The sequence below is a fragment of the Atheta coriaria genome, unplaced genomic scaffold (assembly GCF_025399875.1).
Source record: "Atheta coriaria isolate IRGN ID8LTWV9N9 unplaced genomic scaffold, Caltech_Dcor_3.1 hic_scaffold_7_pilon, whole genome shotgun sequence".
Taxonomy (NCBI): domain Eukaryota; kingdom Metazoa; phylum Arthropoda; class Insecta; order Coleoptera; family Staphylinidae; genus Dalotia; species Dalotia coriaria.
The window spans coordinates 1,308,064-1,325,008 of record NW_027045449.1 but is presented as its reverse complement, the minus strand read 5'-3'; the positions used below and the strand labels follow the sequence as shown (position 1 = coordinate 1,325,008).

The window sequence follows — 16,945 nt, the reverse complement described above, 5'->3', positions numbered from 1 at the left end:
AACACGTCCAAGTTTGGCGTGCACTTCGCATTGCTCGTAGAAAATAGATCAAGCGCGCCTGGGACTATAAAGTTTCTTGATTGTAAAGAACTTCAGTGTGCAAGGGTGGAAAGAGCAGCGGAAAGGGCCGGAGGAAAAGTGGCGAGTCATGCTGTGGGTACTAAACATACGGGCATCTGTCAGCGGAATATTCATCAATTCGTTTTCGACGTGCGGTGCGGAAAGAAGCATACTTCTCTCACTCAGAGAGAAGAAAAAAAAACAGAGAATTGGTTTTCGCAAATACATGCAGATAACCACTTCCAAAACAAAAAAAATAAAAAATAAAAAGAATGACGAACAGATGAGGATTTTAAAGAAATGACCATAAAAGTTTTTTTTTTCTTTTGGGGTAAAAATTTGTTATTTTTAAATGCAAAAGACATAAAGATTTGTGAAAGAGTTTATAGACCGGAATGCTTTTATCTTACCGCGAAGAGTGGAAGCGAAAGAAATTTGTAAGATTACAGATCATGCATATAGACCACCTGACTCGGAAAATGGCAACGAATTCTTATTATTATTATAAATTATGGCCCGAGTTCGCGGTTATGACGCGGTTTAAAGTTCGGATTTATGGCTTGGTGAGCAGGGACGAACGCAAAGTATGCGAACACTGCTTTTCCGCGCGGAGAGGAGAGAGCTGCCACCGCCGCCAGCCGAAAACTCGCGTATTTACAGTGACTTTACTTCTTCGTCCCTAATAAATTATTATCAAGGCAAGCAAGGACAAATAAGCGCGCACACTAGTCGCTCACGCGCGTATATTAGTTGTTGTCAAGTAAACATTATTCAGAAAACACCCCCAAGGAGTTTGTTTTTTGCGCGCACTCCTTTTCCAAAAACACACTACACCCGATATAATAAATAATTCCACCAACTTACAAATGTATTTAGCCTATACGCGAGTGCGAGAATATTTAGTAAAACGCTCGAATAACAACAGGGAGAAAACGGCTGCCGGGGTGTCAACTTTGGCCTTGTGTGGATGAGAAGCACAGAGCAGGAGAAGAAGAAAAAAGCGACGATAAAAAAGAAGTCGACCTGAGCAGCAGCGCTCGGCGAATATTTTTATAATAAAAACCGTCAGGGATAAAGTCGTTGTTTACGATGGAAGGCCAAAACTTTTTCACCAGCGCACAAGGAGCGCAAAGTTATGGCGATAACGCGACGTTATTGCCGACACACCGTGCGCGCGCCCCGAAAATAGGAGTTTGGCGCGACGCGGGGGCAAAACGTTCGCCACGGCTGGCATTAATTCTTAAAAATGTGCACCGAGAGGAAAAAAATACATTATACATGCACATTCGATGATTATTCACTGGATAATTTGAAAAATTACCAAAATAGTAAATTTAATATCAAGTGCGCTAAGTGGCACTTTAACAACGTTTAGCGCACTCTATTAAACACGTTTATTTCTAGTATTTAAACTTTTTTACCTTAAAACTCCACCCTGTGACTAAAAACCGTGACTAAAGTATTTTAGTCACAGCCATGGTTAAAATTACACTTTTCGTGTTTGGAAACCGTGAAAAAAGTGCAATTTTAAAGGTGGAATTATAAAAAATAAAATAAAATACGTACAACTTTATTAACCCGCCGCCTCGAAATGATAAACGACGAGTATCACCATTACAATAAAGCTTTTCGGCTGTAACTGTAGACGAAGTGCTCGGGCGTAGCGACATCCGAATCGTTAAATGTTGATTTTCGCACCCCGGGCCGTCACCGCTGACGAGAAGGAATAAAAACAAGCATAACTGTGACGCGTGCGAGACAAACGCGAATCGTGTGCGCGCGTACAAAAGAAGCGCTCCGGCGAATTGTCCTTTTGCGTTTTAGAGCCTCGTACGTTTCCGGGTTTTATTTCGAAACTTTGGCCGAGCGATAAAACTAAAAACGTCCAAACTTGGAGCGCGTTAAACTAAAACGAGCGTTGCCAAAAAGTCCTTAAAACGAGATAAATTATCAGCCGCTCATTCTCTCGATATTCCGCTAAATATATTTGCGCGCGCCGATGCAACCAGACCTCAAGCGCAACTTGAAGAGTATGAAAACAGTCAGCAGAAAAGGTGATGGCGCAGTTGATTATATTGCGTTGTTATCGGCCACTAGAATGTATCGCTGTTTACAAGAGCGGTTGCTGCAGTTCCTGGCACACGAAAGGGCACTTTACGCGCAAGGAGATGGAGCGATTTTCACGCGTTACACCTGAACAAATGCCCAAAACGAAATTGAGCTGGCGGTGGCGTCGAGGGCCGTAAATGTATCCACTCGTAAAATCCACTCACGCTGTATTTATCTAGACCGTGGTGGAACTATTAAAAATATTTAACAAACCGGCGAAGAAAACAAAAACATTCGCGGCGCACAACAATAGCAGCAAGATTTCGTTTATACGACCAGCAAAGATAAGAAAAGTGCGCAAATTATGAAAACGGCAAAAAGATAACGAAAAACGCCACCGCGAGAGCAGCGAAAACTTGCCTGATCCAGCGCACATCTCTTCATGTAAACTTTTCATAAAATTCAGCGAATCATTTTTGTTGGTTTGAAAAGTTTCCAAGTCGACTTTATGTCCGTAAACTTTTCATCGGGCAAGTGAACACACTGCAACCAAAGTAGCCAAGTATCCAAGCGCGAAAGAATGGCGCGACGTCTGAAAATTCGTCGAAACGAAATTTTACGTTTCTTTCGGAATCCAGTCGAAAGCGTTGAATAGCTTAGTGGGATAAACTTTAAACCCATCTACCGATTGGCCAACGCAGATAATGGTACATTTTATCGAATAAAATGCTTCATAAACTCGGTTATTACCGTATTTGTGCGCTGCCCAAAGTACGCCACTAGTTTTTATTGTGCTACGCCTCATTCAACGGTAACGACAGCGACGGCAGGCAGTATGTCACAACAACAATCTCCTGTTTTGACACAATACTTTTGCATTATTCCGCATTCGACCACTTATCTCCAGCGACAATAATAGTTTCTCCCGAATAGATTTCGCTTCCGGCCGTTAACCGTATTTCTTGCGCTCAAGAACACCACCGCGGTAAATCATCCCAACACCGGGGGAGCGGTTGGTGGCAGTGGTGGCGGCAGGCCCCCTGCCGTTTGCGTCCGCGTTTCTCTTTTTCGCAAGACGCCGACTCCGACGACGACGACGCTTTGCGCACTTAATAAAATAATTTATACGCGGGCGTGTTGGATGCGCGCATGCAGAATAGTACCAGATCCGGGCCGAAATAAAAGACAAGCGCTCGCGCGCGCACCCGTCGACATGAAATATCAAGCGAATTTGCGTACATAATGCAGATATGTGCACGCGTTCAATATATATGAACCGTGCCAGCATTATAATGCACTACCAGCAGCATCGTGAGATGCGTCGTTATGCAAAACACGACGGCGCGCCATAGAAAGCAGTTTGAGCGCATCGCAGATCGCAGAAAACGTGAAAAAAAAATAAAACACAATCACAAAGTCGTACCTGGGATTTCCACGCAGGGCGGCGTGATGCAGCGCATTAAATCCGTTGTTGTTCGTCAGGGTGATGTCAGCGGTGTGATCCAGCAGCAGTGTCAGCATATCGTCCCTCTTCTTTGATATTGCATCATGCAGTGGGGTATCACCTTCAGAATCCTGGAAAAATAGAATATTTTACATTAAAATTATTTATTCAATGAAATTTGAGTCAAAAAACATCAGAAACATCAATTTAAGCATAAAACTCAAGAGTGACGTCACTACCCCCACCAAAAACCAATAAAATTTAATGAAAAATTACAGCTACAACCAATTCTGTCATATTTTGTTGAAATTTATTTTATTTTCACGAATTTAGACCAATAATCGCCTATTATTCCAATTTATTAACTCAATAATGACGTCACAAACAAAATAACAACCCAAAAAATAATTTTTACCAACAAATTCAAAGAAAATATCTCTTAAAACCCTTTAAAACACTTTTAATTAAAATAAATTTATTACCTACACATCAATACCTCAAACTAGGTTATAGTTGAGTTGGTGTCAAGATAGGCAACACAATAGCCTCGCACACACCTAGAGCTATATGCTGCTGTTTGCCTACGCTTCGCCACCTTGGCTACTAATTAAATTAGCAGCTTAGCGGCTCATTTGCTAATTGACGCCGGCTTGTTATAATAAATCTGATAATGTAAGCGACCCAGTGCGCATCTCGCAGATTTATCGCCCCCTGTATGCGCATGTAAGGGGGCGGCGAATGGTAATCTGATGCGTAAATATGTGTCACCGCATGACAGGCGCACAACCCTTTAATAAATCGACGAAAATACTCATAGAATTATAAAATACAATAACTAGTTATGTTAATATGATACGTGTGCGCTTGCACAACAGTGTAATGGCAATTAATTAAACTCGGGGAGTGTGCGATTACAATAACACCGCGAGTTCGAAAATTAATTGCGGTTTAGTGGCAATACTCGTAGTTTGCAGAGCGCGCGGCGTGCACCATAACGACTTTCGGCTTATCGGCTGCAAGAAGTAAAATATACGCAACATATTGCAGCAAAATAACACCAAACACATCGCAGTATAATTACCAAAGTTGTATTGTATGTATATTGCGTGTTTTTTTGTGTGGCGGGAAAATAAAATTCGTATAATTAACGCGGTGGAAATGAGTTTCCTTTAGTAATATTTAAAATTTAATTTGCACGTCTAAACTGAAGCTAAACCGTTTTGACAAGATAACTACGCAGGCCGCCTCCGTTGTGGGCATTAACTGGGCAACATGTGTCGGTGGAGGCAGCAGCGCGCGGGGGGTTTGTTGAAGCACCTGCGCTATGCAAACGAATTCCCCGAAAGTCAACAATGTTTTGCATACGAATACCGCGCCCCACATTATGTTTCCATTTCGCAATTCGTCCGGTAAATACGCGCGCACTTTTGTTTGTTTAAATTCGAAATTATTTAAATTCATCTCCTGATGATATTGATACGCATGTAATTTTGGTAGTTTTGGTATAAAGTGCAGAAATTACAGTAATTTGTCATTCTGATTCAGTTCGTACAATAATATTCTCGAGGGAGGCGGCGGCGGGGTGTGCGCCGTTTCTACACTGGCGCGCTTGCACGGACGAGTTAAGTCGGCCGCAATTTCGCACCGACGACGTCGGACGGCATTCCTATTCATGCGCCATCCTCGGATATCCTTATGGCCCTCTTGGGGTGACTCGGTCGTGGCCCACCCCCGGGGGTCTGCGCGCGTTCTATGTGTAAGTATGTGGGGCTCGTTTACACTCGGCGGAATATATGCAGAATCGCGACATCAAATGTGAATCAAGCCAATGCTTTGACTTGCCGTACAAGTACCGAACATACAAAAATACCATGAAAAACTTTAAAAACTTAAATTTTCTATGCGTATTTTTCATCGTTTGACAGGCATCCATTTAGAAAACGTATCTTTGACACAAAACAGAATATTATTCGCATTATACGCAGCGATATCTCTTCCTAGAGTTGACTGCTCGTCAAATTCACCTCACCGGCGGACGATTTATCATACAGTATTAAACTTTAAGAATATTAAGTAGTGCTACGTGAGTAACATCACAAACAAACAAAAAACGTGCAAAGATAAAACCTCAGCTGTCAATAAAATAAAATAAAATAAATCTACCTTGCGTAGACAATCCAGAAATAACAAAATATTCCCCTTATGACGTTCGTATGCTTGAATAAATATTAGTTATGCATTCCAATTCGACATGATGAACAGAAATGTAAACGCAGCCCGCAGCGCATCGAATCGGAATAAGAAACTACAGAGTTCCACGTCTCAGCAAGAGGGTGTCGGTCTCCCCCGCGATGGAGAAGAAGAGAAAAGCCTCATTTACATTTCAACATTTCGATCCGAACAACACCTTCGGGCAATTGCTTTATAACTCCTAATATAGTACCCACGAGCGTGCGCGCGCCATAGTGGAAACTCGGCTGGAGTTTCGGGTAGGAAACAGTAATTCGCCCGGGCAAAGTCTAACGAACCACCTATAGCGCCGACCCGCGGCCCTCGAACATTTTCGCTGACTTGGCCTGCCGCTACCCGCCCAGAAGTGCACAATACGCGCCGCCACCAGCAGACGAAAACCAACGCACATACACTTACACATTTACACACAGAAATAGAGAGTTTGCGCAACCCCCCCGACCGAAACGAAGAAGCTCCCAGCTATGGAGATACACTCTGGAGATCTGTTAGTCTTCCCATGCACTCCACTCTTATTTCGAGAGAATATTAAGTAGTCACTCCGCAGAATTATCTGGTGCGCACACAAACCGATTTTCGCAAGGATTGCGCGCGCGCGCGCTAAAGAAAAATATATTACGAATTTGATGCCGCGCTAATTAACTGATGGCTCAAATTTGAAATGCAATTAAACATTCGAGGTCCAAGTTGACAAGTGTAATAAATTAATTATTCCGGCTCGTTTGGGAGCAAATGATAAATGTCGCGATTATTAACGAAAGCGATTCGTTTCGCGTGGAGGCGCCTTTTTCCCGCCCAAGTTTTCCGCCGCCGAAATGCTGATTCAAAGGCGTGCAAAACTGCGCGCACTGTTTGAAAACGCGCTATAAAGAACAACTTACATTTCTTGGCTTGACATATACCCCTTGGACATTGAAAAAATGGTAATAACTTCATCAAAATAACAAAAAAATCAAAAAATGTTAAAAATTCACAAATTTTAAGAAAAAATTATTTTTTTGTTTTAAAAATGTCAAATTAAAGTAGAAGTGAAAATGGTATTACTATAATGTCATGGGCGCAAGGTGTACATGTACACAGAGATACTGAAAAGCCAGGATGAGTGAAGAGTTGTCTTGGAAAAGTGGAAAAGCTTATACAAGTGGAAAAGCGGGCGGTGGCGCGCGCGGAAGCCTTGATCCGTCCGGAATCTAATTAAAACCTCTACATTTCACTGTCGCCCTTACTTTCGCACCCTTTCGCGCACATCCCAACTGCACAATGAAATGAACTCGTTCCGACTGCCAACTCTGAGACATTAACTCTTCTTATAATGAGCTTAGCTAAGCTATTCGTCAATTTTAACTTTTATTTTTCTGTATTGCCCGAATGCACTGCACTCAAGTTAAGCAGCAAGACACGACGACGCATTATTGATTGCGCCATGCCCACACGCGGATATTATAAAATTTATTAGCTCGGAAATAAAATCGGATTTTGCGAAATAAAATATACGACGACGTTAATATTGGAAATGCAGCGCGATGTCCGCTATCGGTTCGAGCACGCCTCGAGCGCATCATTCAAGGGGTATTTACCCAATAGTCGGAGAGGGTGCACAGACTTGCAGACTGTATCCAAGCAAATGTGATGTGATTCAAACCAAGATCACAACCACATCACACTTTGACAAGAAAAATGTTTTTCTACTTTTTTCACGGTTTTGAGGCATAAAAAGTGGTATTTTAATCACGGCCATGACTAAAGCACTTTAATCACAGGTTTTAGTTACAGGGAGCAGTTTTAAAATAAAAAAATTAAATACAAAAAAAGGTAAAAATAAAGTGATAGTACAAAAATATCGTGACTAAAGTACCACTTAGCGCACTTGATACTTAAAATACGTTTTTCCCCAAATTTTCGCTAAAAACGCGCGAAAACACTTTGAACAGCGTGTATATGCGATATCCGGTATAATGTCCCACATGGGTGTGCGCGTAATGGCCAAGTTTTGGCTGTGTGCTAAAGAAGTGTCCTTCTAATGTGGTTTACGGTGGCCGCTGCACTATAAAACTGTCTTGTAGATGCTACACTCTTTTATTACGGAACACGTTAAATGGATTTGCTTAATCTATAGCCGTGGATAACTCAACGACCATTATCTTTTGCGCTTTTTCTATCTCTTCCAAAACCGCCCACACACATACACACACACAATGTGTTTCGCGTTCAATTTCTTTACGTCAAACAGAAGCTTTCGGCGATATTTATGTGGCCGACCACACCACGCACTTGGCGAATAAAAGATAAGCATTGCAATAAAAATATTTCCATCAAACGTGAGACGCAATTGCTTAATTATTTCCGTGTTGATGTGTGGGTGTGTGGCAAATTCGTCGCTTGATGGTAAAGTATGGCGGCGTGCACGCCTATGAGATTTTCTAAAATTCCGAAAGGTTTTTCAGTAACTGGCAATAACGCCGAGATAGCCTCGACTGCCTTCGGGATAAAAGGGAGATTGCATCGTTCTGTTGATGTCTGATTAAATTGTTTTCTTGTCTGCCGTTTCTCTCGTTTCCCTTGCCAACTTGCCAACTTTCCACTCGGCGAGTTGGATTTTCGGTCAAAACAAGCGTCAGCGTCAAATCTGCGTTGGCTTTTTTTCCAGAGCGCATCGAAAAAAATCATAATTTCAAAAAATCGCAGTTTTTAAATAAACCAGGCATGTAAAATTGAAAATCCAAGCCGAAAAATTGATTATCAACATTTTAAACTCAATCTGAAGAAAATTAAGAGCAGATTTCCATGGAGTGCCGCAATAACTTACAAACTTGTCCTTCGCGCCTCGTGGAAGAAGGCAGAAAATCTTTCCAAAGAGTATCGTAACAACAATCGCTGCGAAACAAACTTTCGCAACTGCAAATCGAACAAACACGGTATAGAATAAATGAAGAAAACTAAGAGACGAGAAAAAAAGCAGCAGCGTGTACGAGCGGATAACAGAGAGTTGCAGAGAGCGCGCGCCCAGCGGAAGGAAGAAATGTATCCGACTTTTGTTTCCTTTGCGGGTGCTTTATGGGGATTGAGAGATGGCGACGGCGGCGCGCTTAAGTAAAAGCACAACATTGTTCTTCAACATCAAAATTTATTGGCGAGCATTATAGCATTTGTAACCAATGTTGCCTTCATGCGCACTAAAAGCACCATGAGATGCGATTACGATCAATAAACGCGATCATAATATGGTTTAATTGACAGTATTTTCACATAAATTACCATGAATATTTGCTAGGTAAATAAATACTTCATGATATGCTTATTTTTAATCAATAGTAAACGCGTAGGCAGCTCAAATCTAAGCAAAATGTAAAAATACCTAAAATTTTCATTTAGTATTTTTGCTTGATATTTTTTGAAGTAAAACATCGATTTTTTGGTTTAAATGCGCGTTTTAAAGCAGAAAACCACACAAAAAAAATCATAATTTTATAGTAATTACCTTAATTTACCAAAATTACTACAAAATAGCCTCAGTAATTAATAAAAACATACTGATTTCAATTTATAAACATCGAAGGAGGACAAAACCATTAAAATTTCACGTTTTTTGAAGCAAAACATCAATTTTTATGTCAAAATCTACGTTTTAAAAACGTAGTCCTCAAAAAATAATCTAAATATCTAATTTCAAACAAAAAACCTCTTAAAATGCTTCAATTATAAATCTTGCTTAATATTTTTCAAGAAAAACCTTGAGTTTTGGTCTTAAATACGCGTTTTAAAGCAAAAAACCACACAAAAACTTCATAATTTTATAGTAATTAACTCAATTGACCTAAATTTTTACTAAATAGCCGCAGAAATTAATAAAAACACACTGATTTTAATTTATAAACATGGAAACTATGAAAATTTCACGTTTTTTGAAGCAAAACATCAATTTTTATGTCAAAATCTTCGTTTTAAAGCAAAAATCGATCAATAAAATGCTTTAATTGGCAATATTTTCATATAAATTACCATCTAGGTAAATAAATACCTTTCGCAAAATGTTTTTAATTATTAAAATAGCGAATGCCACGCAGAAGGCAAAATTGTAATATAAAGTCTAAACAAAAACAAACGCATATTTTATAATGCCGTCTTTAGCATCATAAAATATGAGAAAATTCCACTTTCCGGCTGAAATTATGCAAAACGCGACTGTTCCCGGCGAAGTATGAAATCACTGCGCGCGTAATATAAAACGCAACGCCGAGAACGAGCTGGAAAGGTGGTGTTGGTTGTACTCGTACTTCTTTTGCTCGCGTGCACGTAGTTTGTTCATCAATTGCATCTTCTGCTGGCGCAGGAGGAAGAAATATGCCTGCAGCCGCTGCCGCTGCTGCTGCTGCAGTCAACAATTTTCCTCCAACGTACGTATTCGCAGAAACACGAAAGGGAGCGCGTCGAGAAGCGAGCTAATTCCACGCCGCGGCGCTCGTCCAAAAAGACGGGGAATGCAAGAAGCAAGACGAGGAGGCCAAGGAATCCTCGGCGGTGGCATCGACGGGGGCTAAACGCGCACCGGAATGAAATATGCATAGAGTGGAGATTGTGATCTCTCCCCAGACAATTGTTTATACAAGAGCAACCGACATGAATTTAACTTATTATCACTCCTTGAGGAAAAAACAACAAACGCACGCGTCAGGAAATATCACAAAAATATAACGCGAAAAATACACATACACCGTGTAATAATATGTTTTGAATGGAGACATAAATTAATATTGTTTCTTGTTTTCCGGGAACGGAAAGTAAATAAACACGGCACAGAGTCAATTCCAGCTGGATAACACAATTTTCCCCGGCTGCTTGAGGCATGAAAAACAATTTCTATCGAAAATAGCGAGTTTTAAGCAAATATTGCACGACTACATCAAAATGTTAATAATGTATCAATATGATGAATGTTAATGCAGATGCAAATTCTGTATTAGAAATAACTTCTCCCAGATGTATCTGCAGCCGCAGAACATGATGGCCCAATTAGTAACCATGTTTATGGAAATTTAAATTATTTACTTCTCATATGCCTGCCGTTGTTGGGGCTGGGAAATTGAAGCAAAATATAAAATATTACGCGCGATAAACAAGCAAAAATGCATAACAACTGTAATTTATTACGTTTTCTTATTTTCTTGTCTCTCTGGGCATTATTGCAAAAAAATGTAAATGAAATGAGAACGGCTGCGAGCAAGACAACACAAAACAAAAACAAAAACAAACAAAGCTTAATAAGTGACTGGGTATATTTCACCAAAAATCTTTCTTTATATTTTTCTCTGTTTTCTCTGTGTGATGAAATAGAAACAGAAATAATTCATGGTAAATATGAAAATTAAAATTTTTGTTTTGTTTTGTATGTGTCTATGTTCATAGAAAATCTAAAAAAATTAAGGAAAAAACGTCTACCGGTAAACTATTAGGAGAAACCGTCGGGAGAGAGTCAAGAGCGGAATTCTTAATAAAAGTAAGGCCATTAAATTGTTAATACTGGAAGCGTACGAAGCACCGCACCGATGATAACCATCTTAATTGAAACTCGGGCGCTTAAATAGAAAATTTCCACAACCTTTGCTGGTGTAATGCTGAGACTTTCGGCAGGAGCCTAGAGAAGTGCGCCATGCCGAGTGGAAATGAATAAGAATGGGCAACGCATACGCGATGCCAAAGGAAACGATACGGAAGCTAGTTTTGCGCGCGTTTTCTTTCGGTCATGGCGAGGAACACCTTCACGTTACGTTTAATTTTATTCATTAGCAAACGCGGGTGGGTGAAATCTAAGCAAAATGTTGAAACACTTACAATGCTTCAATTAAAAATTCTGCTTGATATTTTTTTGGAGTGAAACATTGATTTTTTGGGATTAAATTCGCGTTTTGAAGCAAAAAAACACTGAAAAAAGTACAATTTTATAATAATTAACGTAATTGACTTAAATGTTTATCAAATATTAGCAGAAAAATTAGAAAATACTCTGAATTTAATTTATAAACATTGAATAAGACATAAAACTAATAGAATTCCACGTTTTTTAAAGTATAACATTGATTTTTGGAGATTAAATTCGTGTTTTGAAGCAAAAAACACGGAAATTACAATTACAATTTTATAATAATTAATGTAATTGACTTAAATGTTTATCAAACAGTAGCAGAAAATTTAGAAAACACTCTGTATTAAATTTATAAGCATCGAAAATATATAAAACTATTAGAATTTCACGTTTTATGAAGTAAAACATCGATTTTTGTGCGTAAATTCGGGTTTTCAGCAAAAAAAAACACACAAAAAATGACGATTTAAAAAAAATTAACAAAATTTACATACATTTTTACAAAATAGTCGCAGTAATTGAATAAAAACACACTGAATTTAATTTACAACCGTCAAATAAAACATAAAACAATTAGAATTTCGCATTTTTTGAAGCAAAACATCAATTTTTATGCCCAAAACTACGTTTTAAAGCAATTAAACGCTCCTAAAAAACATTATTTGTATTTTCTGACCTAAAAATACTTCAAATACTTCAATTAAAAGATATTTAATTCAGAATTTTGTTAATTTGTACTTTACTGATATAAACCCTGACTGGGAGCAAAGAATGTACTTGTACGCTACATACGTAGTATCAAAATGGCCGTGCCAATTTCGGTTAATCCTAAATTACTTTTCAAACTATTTCCATTACCCCCGCGAGCGGGTAGCATTGTGACGCTCACTCAGAAGGAAGCGTACATCGGAATTGGGGTCCCTCCTACTACCCTCTACGAAAACGAAAAAGCGACATTAGACGAACGAGAGACGACCGAACACACATATATCGAGAATTGCGGTCGTACCGAGACGCCGGAAGTTATTTGACTTAAGATTCGATCACTCGCAGAAGGTGTGCGAAAATTATGAACTTTTCAAATCTCAAAACTTTCTCAAAACCCACACTATTCAAATATATTCCTTCCTGTGCTTCCAAAAAAATTCAAATTTGATAATATAATATGAAAAGTTGGATAACCAGGTCAGAAAGGTGGTTGGTTCGATTTGAGTTACGGCCAACTTCCGGCCAAGGTGTACGAGGCGCAGAAAATGAATTAAAAAGAACATCAAATTGCGAGTGCGTGAAATTCGCAATTTGTATGCAAACTAGTTTTCCCCTCGCCATGCATGCGGCGGGTCGATGAGATGGATACGTTCGGTGGCGGTGGAGAAATGTGCAAAAAAAAACGGGGTTCATACACTGCCCCCAGCCCCCCAGCGGGCGCATTATCCAGTGGATTTTAAAAACGACGAGCGCGGAAACCAATTTAACTACCTGCTTATTACAACCAGTTGAAAAACATGAGATTTTTGCATTACGCCCAGTTTATTATTTTGCTTTTTCCGGTGTGCGCAACGTAGAGGTGTAGACATACTATATCGTAACCTATGCGATTCCTTATCCGGTGGCAGCTGCACGAAATTCCTCCCTGTTCAATTTATGCGCCCATAGAAGAAGTAGCGCGCTCGCCCGCCATCGCCACCCTCCGAACGATATAAGTAAACCTCTGTGTGTGAGTTTTCTCTCCACTTTTCCACACATAAAATTCCACACGTCCGAGAGCGCATAGTCCAAACGAAGAAAAGTAGATGGGAAGCGACGTGGAAAGCGCATCAACCATCAAGCAGGTACACGCGCGCGGACAAATATAGTAAAACTACAGTAGCCGTTTTACGGCGGCGGCGGCGGCGCACGTCCCACACACCGAAAAAGTGCGAAGAAAACACAAAAGTACAAAAGGTCTGCGTGAAATATCAAATAGACATTCGTACGTGCGCATCCCCGTTTGAAGATGAGCTCTCCTCTGCACGACGAACATTTTTAAGACGTGTCTTAAAACTTTATTGTTCACAAAGCAGCAGCAAGAGCAGAATATCGTAAACGCGAAAATGTTGAAGACAAATGTTAACTCATCTACGGCTATAATTAGATATAGGAGGAAAAATCATTAAAATACCAAAAATTTCCGCCCAGCTTTCAGCACTCAAGAAAAGTTACGTTGCGGATTTAGGACGTAATCCTCACATTCCCAATCCGAAGGAAGAAGCCTTAAACGCCGCCAGCAGAATCCCCAATTTTCACCATCACCACCCTGTTTTTTTTCTCTCGCTCTTCTTTTACTTCTTAGAGACATATACGTATAAAACGTGTAAATCTCAAACAACGACCTGATGGAACCGTCCAAAGTCCATCTCGAAAATCATCGCATTATATCCCCAAGATCGCCGCACTCACTCCGGGGGGTTAAAAGTCACGAGGAGGTGACTTTACGATTCCCTCGAGGGATGCGTTATGACGTGTATCAAGATGACACAACTCGTTCGCCGCTCGTCCATACACAACTATACTCTTAACATAACTGCCGTCCCACTTCGTTATTCTCCTGCACGTTCCACCCTTTCTGGAATCATCTACAAGTTACACGTAAAATTCACATTCTTCATGTTTTTGTTTTGCTTTTTTAAGCATACGTCTGCAAATAATAAAACGCGCGCGCAGTGTGTCTTTATCGTGTTACTTGACGGCGCACGTCGTCGACAAATATGTATTGGCAGTAAACAGGAAAAGGAATCAGCAGCGTACGCAGAGACGTCAACGGTCGACAATCGACGATAATTCAATTTATTATTAAAGAGCGCCCCGGCGCTGCTGACCATTGTTCTGCAACACCGGCGCTACAACTTCGCAATCTTGATACTAGTAGTAGTAGTGCGGAGAGCTGGGTTAGATTTAGTTAGCAACACAATTTCGCTCGTTCACGAGTTGTAATAATATTACGAGTGTTCGGATATTGAAGGCAGTTTTTCATGTGTTCGACATGTGCTACCAAAAACTATTAATATACTGATGTTCAGGGTAGGAATTTAAAAATTTAAAAATAACAAAAGTAGTTATAAACCGCGGATTCTGAACCTTTAACCTCAAAAACGCCATCTATCGGTGTTTAGATAAAATATTAATACAAAAATTCACCACTAGGTGGCGCAACATGTTTCTATCTTGTTTAAATTAATAAAAAATTTAATTTTTGTTTCTGCGGATGGAAAAAAGCATATTGTATGTTTCCGACAACAAAATAAATAGCGCCGAAAGTAGAACACACACAAAAATAACAGTCCGGGAGTGTTGCAGCCGACCGGAGCGCAGCTCCTTTTCCGGCTCGGAAAACAAGAAGGACGAGAGTAATGGGGGCATCCAGCAAAGGGCCGAACCGAAACTATACTAATAACAGCAACTCCTCGCCGGCGCCAGCTGTCGCGCAACTTTCGGACAAAACTTTTTTAATTGACAAAAGAGCCACCCATTTAGTATAATACGCCATCCAGCTTACAACCAATAAAACGTTTAGTCCTACATCTTTATGTCTTCCGTTCAAGAAACACTCAAAAATTTCGCTGCGTATAATAACAAACCTCCAGAAACACAAAACTTAAAAAAAATTCAAAAACATAAAAAGAAAATTACTTTAATCGTGAGAAAAATCGCGCATAACTTCAACTTCTCTTCAACTCTCAGCTTTGGGGACAGACGGGGGTCGTCTGTTGGAAAAGTTTTATGTCAGTCATGGGTGCTATTATTTAAAAAGTCGTTCCAACTCAAATTTGCGTCGCGCAAGAAAAATTAATGCGACGTATTAAACAAGACGCCACGCGCGTATTTTTTTTTTGAATTTTTAAAGTTTTAATAAAACATTCCGGCTGGCAGACAAATTCCAACTACTAACAATTGCATAAAGTTGACAAACAGAAGTGAAACGAAGTGTTTACGAAGGCATAACACGTTTTTATGATGGCAGCGTTCTGCATAAATTGTTTGTTTATCGCCGCGGAGGCGCTCGGTAACAATATCGCCGTTTACGATCTATTACAAAAGCGTTTCGCGGAGTTTACCAGCGTGAATTTACTATCATTTGTCGATAAATTGTCGTCGGCAACGATGTGGCTAACACACAACTCGGGGAGGACGTCTTTAAAACGTCCAAAGATATTATACAACACTTACTTTTTGATAGAGCAAGTATTTATATCTACTTCTACTTCAACTGTTAAAGTGACATGTTTTTCACGGTTTTGAAACACCAAAAATGAATTTTAATCACGCCCGTGACTAAAGTACTAAAATTAATCATCTAATCATCAAAATAAAGATTTTTCTCTATTTTTTATGGTTTCTAGACACAAAAAATGCCAATTTAATCACGGACAGCCAAGGTCGTGACTAAAGTACTTTAGTCATGGGGTGGAGCTTGCGCATGCGCATTAGACGTGGAAATACAGTAAAAATAGAAAAAATATATCGTAAGCATCACTTCGCTTGGCGTGGATAAAGTGCCACTTAGCGCACTTGATACTTAATATATTATTATGTCACCTGTAAAACCAAAAGTAACAAAATGTTTTGTTTTGTGCTTTTTTTTCTTCTGCTCTCTAAAAAAATATTCCTCGCATAAATAAAGAAGGTAGAACAACACAACAACAACATCAAATTCTAATTGTATTCGAATATATTCCACGGCTGATAAAAACATAAAACAAGCGGTGCTCCGCCAGCATCCTCGCTGTGCGGAGCATGTAGATTTTAATTAGATACCCAGATTGTTATTCCAATGGTAATTTCGTTCCATTGCGTCCTTAGAAAGCGAGAGCAAAAGCAACGCGGATAACAAGCGGGGCCTTTGTTCGACTTTATAATATTAACAAAAGTGCGCGCGGCCGAACAAAGCGGCAGAGAGAGAGGCGGCGGCAGTGGCGGCGGCGGTGGCGGCAGGGCATGTTGTTCGCGTTTGTTTTGCTTAAATGTATTGTGTTTTAGTTGTTTGGGTTCGTTTTGGAAGTCGGGTGGTCCGAAAGGTAGCAGGTTTGCCCCTTGAACCGCCGCCCCGGCGCGAAAACACGGCTAGCAGGACCAATATTTTGATACTTTGCTTAAATGTTCCAGCTTTGCTACAAATACCGCCTCGGGGGAGGCGGCAAGGGTTGCTCGCATTGCTCAAACTCATCGTGTGCATTATTTTATGGAAATGTGCATTCAGCGCGTGTTTATCTATGAAAATTTAAACAAATTATTGCATTTTTAGC

General features: G+C 40.0%; 1 protein-coding gene across 1 annotated transcript in view; it reads right to left on the bottom strand.

Moving 5' to 3' along the window:
- Positions 1–16,945, bottom strand: part of mib1 (mind bomb 1) — a 104,985-nt gene that overhangs the window by 73,704 nt on the left and 14,336 nt on the right. The window contains exon 4 of the mRNA XM_065306924.1: positions 3,533–3,684. Coding sequence (XP_065162996.1) covers positions 3,533–3,684 — 152 coding nt within the window. The remainder of the gene's footprint in view (positions 1–3,532; positions 3,685–16,945) is intronic.